The sequence below is a fragment of the Glycine max genome, chromosome 16 (assembly GCF_000004515.6).
Source record: "Glycine max cultivar Williams 82 chromosome 16, Glycine_max_v4.0, whole genome shotgun sequence".
Lineage (NCBI taxonomy): Eukaryota > Viridiplantae > Streptophyta > Magnoliopsida > Fabales > Fabaceae > Glycine > Glycine max.
Window position 1 is genome coordinate 29,004,557 of NC_038252.2, and position 5,851 is coordinate 29,010,407.

Here is a 5,851-nt window from a genome sequence, read left to right on the forward strand (position 1 = left end):
TTTTCTTCGTTACATCACTTATTATATTTTAGGCATCTCTCTCTTCTCTTTCTTTTTATATGATGGTTATAAAAATTCATTTGTATAACAATAATTGCTCAAAATGAAATATTCATACAGATAAAGTACAATGTATGGTTCACAATATTTCTTACAAACTTTGACTTTGGTGTCAGTTGTTATTATCTATATACATTATATAATTGAGTCTATACAATGTATATATCAAAATTTCAAAGATTTTACAACCAAATCGATTTATGGGAAATAACTGGGGTCATTCATGATGAGAGAGCATGCTGCATTGATCATATGAGAAGCTTAAGGAAAGTTCAGAAATCTTAGTTTGCATATTTGTTTTACTTGTTTTAGTTTTTCCTTTTATCAACAACATATATACTCTAGTATATGGTTATGCCATAAGCTGTATTCCTTACACATAAAATGCAGTGTTCCCCTATATACGTATAGTTTTCCTGCATGTGCATTAAATATGAGCACAATGATAAGCAATATTCCCCATTTTAAATTCAACGTCACGATCTGAGCAAGGGTGAGATAATGGAATTTACAGTATCATCACATGGGAAGAGGGAAAAGAGAGAGAGATCTTTCACCTTTTAAACTGGAATATGCTCGTGCATGGTTCCACCCGCCCCATCCAAAATATGAAGGAACTAAACAAGTTTTAATTCTTTGAGGGTTAGACTTCCAATCCAAATAAAGATAAAAAATTTGTTTTCTAGTTAAATTTCAAACCAGCTATAGCAGATAGGTATATAAACAGGAAAAAAAAAACAGTTTCCAGGTTCAAAATCCACCGGAAACAAAGTGTGTGTGTGTATATATATATATAATTCAACACGAAAGAGGGGCTCGAAAAGATTTATAAAGAAATAAATAATAATAATAATAATAATGCAACAACTGATCAAACAAAAGAAGACACACTCTACACCAAACTACAACATTAGAACCAGATGTGTCCTTATATCGTACAAAGCTAAGAAACAAGTAAACTTTAGAGCTAGTTTTTCAACATGGAGAAGAATGATCTATCTTTGAACTAAGCATTAATAATTTGCACAAAAAAAATAAAAATAAACATCCATCCATATATATATATTTTTCTCTCCTGTCTTTTCTTTTTCCTCTCCCACTTCAAAATATGAGTGTCAAATTTACCACAAGGCCTCATTCTCATCAACAACAACAATATCATCATCAAATGCTACTAGAAACACAAAGTTGGTGTGAAAGAGAAGAACTGTGAGAGAGTGAGACACAACCAACACGCAATCCCCGTTTTCTTTGTTTTTTTTTTTCCTTTTTCAAGATCTTGTGTGAGGGAAGAATTGCGTACCACTACCAGCCATGAATGCGTTAGCCGGAGCTGAATACAAAGACGAAGGATCAATAAGTGCAGCTGAAGAAGCAGCAGCAGCAAGGTTCAAGGGCTGAGCTGTTGCAGCAACAGCAGAGGTTTCTCCAGCCATGTAATTATTACTATTATTATTACTGTTGTTGTTGTTACTATTCTCAGGACCATAGTCATAGAGGATTCCTTTGAACACATGTCCTCCAATGCTCACAGCGGTTTGGTATGCGTATCTATCATCAGAGTCCTCCACGCAGCTAACCCTCACGCATCTGAATTCCGCTGGAGAACTAACCACAGAAGGAAAATGCCCTTCTTCCTCTAACCCTTAGAAAAAAACAAAGATGAAGAAAAAAAATAAAGAACTATGAGTTAGTTACATGGTTTAAATATATATATATAAAAAAAAGCTTTTTACTGAAAAAAAATGAAAAACTAGATTCTTGTGATCTGATTATCAACAAAGAAAGAAAGTGGTGGAGATGAATGGCAGTGCGTGGAAGCGAGAGAGAGAATGTGCAAAGAAAGAGGAGGGAAAAATTAAACAATTTCTTGCTGTCAATCCATTCGTCAGGGCTACTAAATAACAGTGTTTTATTGAAAGGGAAAGGGTCAGAGGGAGAGGGAGAGAGAAAAAAAAAATAGAAAAAGAAAGAGAAAGAAAGAAAAGCTGATATATGAAAATGGTGGATTTTGGTTAACACGCAATCGATACGGTTCCATTGTTTGCAGGTATACTTCCAAAACTTTCTCAGCAGTCCCTCGATATCTTTTCAGAGAATTTCCCTGGCTAAAGATTCTCTTCCTTTTCCTTTCTTTTCCTTTCCTTTCCTTTATTTCCCCACTCTCATTCATCACTCAATCACACAGAAACTGCGAGTTCTTCTGTGCATCACTGTGAACAAACAAAGACAAAGACAAAAACAAAAAAGGCACTGGGAGTGTAATGTATGTATGTATGTATTTATGAGTGAGTAGTAGTGTGTGTCATTATGTACCTGACGAGGACAAACGAGAATCCCTCGGCCGCTTGGAGATGTCTCTCTGTTGTTGTTGTTCTTGCTGTTGCTGATGTAACGCCATGAGCTGCTGTTGGCGCTCACGGCGTTTAGAAGCCGGAACCCATGTGCTTTTCACATGGGTTTGGCAGTCATAGCCGCGGCTCTTGCAGCACGTCCTGCACCGCATGTGAGGGCAGTCTTTTTTGGCCTGGTTGCCGCAATCCTGACAGCTTATTCCTCCTCCCTCGGCCCCGGCTGCGCGCATCGCCACGAACGCCGCCGATCTCGACGACGAGTGATCATCGGAGATGCCGCCGCGGCTGGGTCCCACTCCGGAGGAGTAAAGATCTCGCTGCAGGAGTGGACGCGCATGTGGATGATGCATCGCGTGGTGATGGTGCTGGTGCTCCTGATGCTGGTTCCATAGCTCAAACCCTCGGTGATAGGATGAAACGTCGTCGTTTTTGCTGTACCAGAATAGGGTCTCCGCTGGTGGAATCTCGCTGCTTTGGTTGTTGTTTTCTTCTTGGTTATCGCCTCCTCGCCCTCCTCCACCTAATGAGAATAACCCCGCCATTGTTGTGGACCTGACCCGGGTTTCAATTGTAGCCCAAAATCCATATCAGAAAACTCGATCGCTGTGTGTTGTAGGATATTGAGAAGAAGAAAAACAAGAAGAAAGAAGCAAGCATGTAAAAAAAATAACAAAAGAAAGAGAAGAAGAAGAAAGAAAATTAAAAAATAAATAAAGAAGTAATTGTAAGTTGTAACTATTGGTTGAATTAATTCTCTGGGTTTTGAGCTTTGAATGAGGCGTGGGGTTTAGAATTGGGATTTGGGAGTGAGACGAGGACGAGCACAAGAACAACAGCAGCAGCAGCTAGCTAGAGCTTGTAGAATTTATGTTGAGAAAAAATTATGAACACTGTAGTTCTGTTGGATTTTGTGTTGTGTAATGGCAACTAGAGTCATCAATAGGGTTGTCTCCACAAAAAATACAAGCAAAAACCACAAACAGAAATCAAACACAAAATACAAGCTCTCACACACACAAAAAAAAAAAAAAAAAAAAACAAAAACAGATTTTATTTTATTTTATTTAATTAAAGTTGTTTTTTTCTTTTCAAAAAAGAGTGTGTTTTGGGTGTAGTGTTGGTGTTGTTATATCTCGTTATGGTTTAGCCGTTGTGGTTGGGGAAAGGGTAATTGAAGCTTCGTTGGTTAAGGACAGGCGTCGAACAGTGTCGCGCAGCGTTAATCGCGGTTTCAATTCTTTCTTTGGTCACTCTCCTAATTCAGCGTTTGTGAATATACATGCATTATTATATACTACTGGCATGTGTATTTATGCATTAATAATAATAATAATAAAAAAGAGAACATAGCAATAGCATAGCATAGCACAGCACCAACAGTACCACAGTTATTTACAGCTATCGCTGCACTGCAAGCGCCGCCATGCCCCTCTCTTTCTCTCTGCAACCTTCTGATGCTTCCTTCAATTTAATAAATACTAACTCACTCTCTTTCTCTTTCTCTCTCTGATTTTTCTGCAGAGTTTATGAGCTCTTTTTTTAGTTCTGAGCAGTTTCTCCTTTTGTGTCTGAAGCCTGCGTGTTTAACTTGGCATAATGACAAAACCACTACATTACACTGCACAGTAAGCAAGAAGCAAGTAGTACTCTCTCTCTTCAACAATGCAATTGCAACGGAATGAATGTAATGTCATGGCATCTCCACCGGTGCTGCGATCTTCTTCCCATGTTCCTTCAACGGCTGAGATCGATGCCACGTGTCGAAGAAACAGCATTCTGCGTTCCCTCGTCCTTTGCACCGGAAAACCCGCTGCTTTTCGTGACACATTGCCCCTTTTGTGTCCATTAATTCATGGTTTTCGCTTCCATTAAAATAAAAATTCCGCTGTCCCCCTGCTTAATCCTTATCACACAATTTACCTCACTGTTCCTCGCAAATATTTCACATTTCACATTATCTTATTTTTAGTAGTGTTTTTTAAAATTATTTTTAAGATTAATTAGTTCGTTTTGAAGAATTTTAAATCAAAGCAAAAGTGTTATCCACAATAACAGATTAAATTAACTATTAAATGTTTGAAAATCAATTACAAAATATCGTTTGAAATAAAAATAATTTGCATTATATATATATATATATACATATTCGTATATTTGAAAAATAATTAATTAAGAACATTGATTACTTATGGATCATTTAGTTTAAAAAATTGTTTTTGGGATGATTCTAATCCGTGATTATGTCTTGTGTGTCACAATTAACTAATAAAACAGTGGGGGTGATTAGTTATTTTGAGGTAGAGATTTGGACCGGTGAAAAAGAGGCAACCAGATCGAATTTCCATGAAAATAATAATCATGTTGCCTTAAATAAATATGCGTTCATACAGGGGAACACAGCGCCACCAAATTGTCATCGAACCTTTTTCTCTTCTTTTTTTCAAATTCTCATTTTTTTATGCAACCGTTAGTCACAGTAATTTTTGCTTAACCACCGTGTTAATAAGAATAAACTATAATGAGACCTAATACAAAATAGAAATAGTACTATAGAGGATTTTTTTTATATATAGCGTGTTCTTCTAAAGAAATTAAAAGAATAAAATATTTTAAAATAGTTTATTTAATATATTTAATTTACCTTTCATGTAATACTCATTTTATGAAGTAAGGACTTACTACAAAAGCTTTTAATTACTTAATTAAAAGAGTAAGTGTTAAATTATTTTTACATTATTAAATACTTAGATTCTCAATAAAATATTTTTATTATTATTTCTTTAACCACTATGCTAAGTCCACTAGTTAGTATATAACTGTAAAGTATTACAATAATATTGTAAAAGAATATAACACTACTACTCTTATAATAATATTAACATGGATTCTATAACAAACTTTATCTATAATTTTAATACATTTTGGTCTTTTAATTGGTTGCCTCTATATTCATTATATCCATAAATGATCTTTTGCATTACGAGTGCGTTCTTAGAAAATATTTAATCTAAAGGAAAATATTTATTATATTAGTTTTTTTATCAATATATTTATTATACTACATAAATATTTTATTTCTTTCCTTTTAATTAGTAGTAGTTAAAAAATATTTAACATCTAATGACAAATGTTTCTTCACCAATATCTTAATTTAAGCAACCTGTTAATAACACTCGTTTTCTATAACCAAACATGAATAGTGATTACAACATGGACTATTTCAATTATGGTTCATCATGCACTATTTACTCTAGGCAAGGGTAAACATCAGTTAGACAGCCTAAGATGCGCCTTTGACATGGGTTATTTAAGATCAAACTTAACTTACTAGACTAAAAGGTCAGGTTTTTTTAGAGAGCTTATTTAATTAAACATGTTGTCATGTTGAGCTTTAAACTTTTGAAAAAGGTCTAGATGAAATGAGCTATGTATTTATT

The 5,851-nt window shown here is 35.0% G+C and overlaps 1 protein-coding gene across 5 annotated transcripts; it reads right to left on the reverse strand.

The window, feature by feature from the left end:
• Positions 1-885: 885 nt before the first annotated feature.
• On the reverse strand, positions 886-4,042 carry LOC100781981 (protein EXPRESSION OF TERPENOIDS 1). 5 transcript variants are annotated; one of them, XM_014769252.3, is made up of 3 exons: positions 3,798-4,042; positions 2,377-2,966; positions 886-1,705 (listed from the first exon to the last, which is right to left on the reverse strand). In XM_014769252.3, the coding sequence occupies exons 2-3, from the start codon at positions 2,954-2,956 to the stop codon at positions 1,332-1,334; spliced, it is 954 nt and encodes a 317-aa protein (XP_014624738.2). In that variant the 5' UTR covers positions 2,957-2,966; positions 3,798-4,042; the 3' UTR covers positions 886-1,331. The 5 variants fall into 5 exon arrangements, with proteins under 5 accessions (XP_014624738.2, XP_040866417.1, XP_040866419.1 ...); XM_041010483.1 differs by having other exon boundaries at positions 2,377-3,017; positions 3,798-4,040; XM_041010485.1 differs by lacking the exon at positions 3,798-4,042 and adding an exon at positions 3,151-3,678.
• Between the last annotated feature and the right edge of the window lie 1,809 nt (positions 4,043-5,851).

What these genes read in the sequence shown, in the direction of transcription:
- LOC100781981 (XM_014769252.3), bottom strand. Translation starts at nt 2,956, where the DNA reads ATGGCGGGGTTATTCTCATTAGGTGGAGGAGGGCGAGGAGGCGATAAC. An exon ending in TTCTCGTTTGTCCTCGTCAG is followed by an intron (nt 1,706 to 2,376) that starts GTACATAATGAC and finishes TTTTTTTCTAAG; the next exon opens with GGTTAGAGGAAGAAGGGCAT.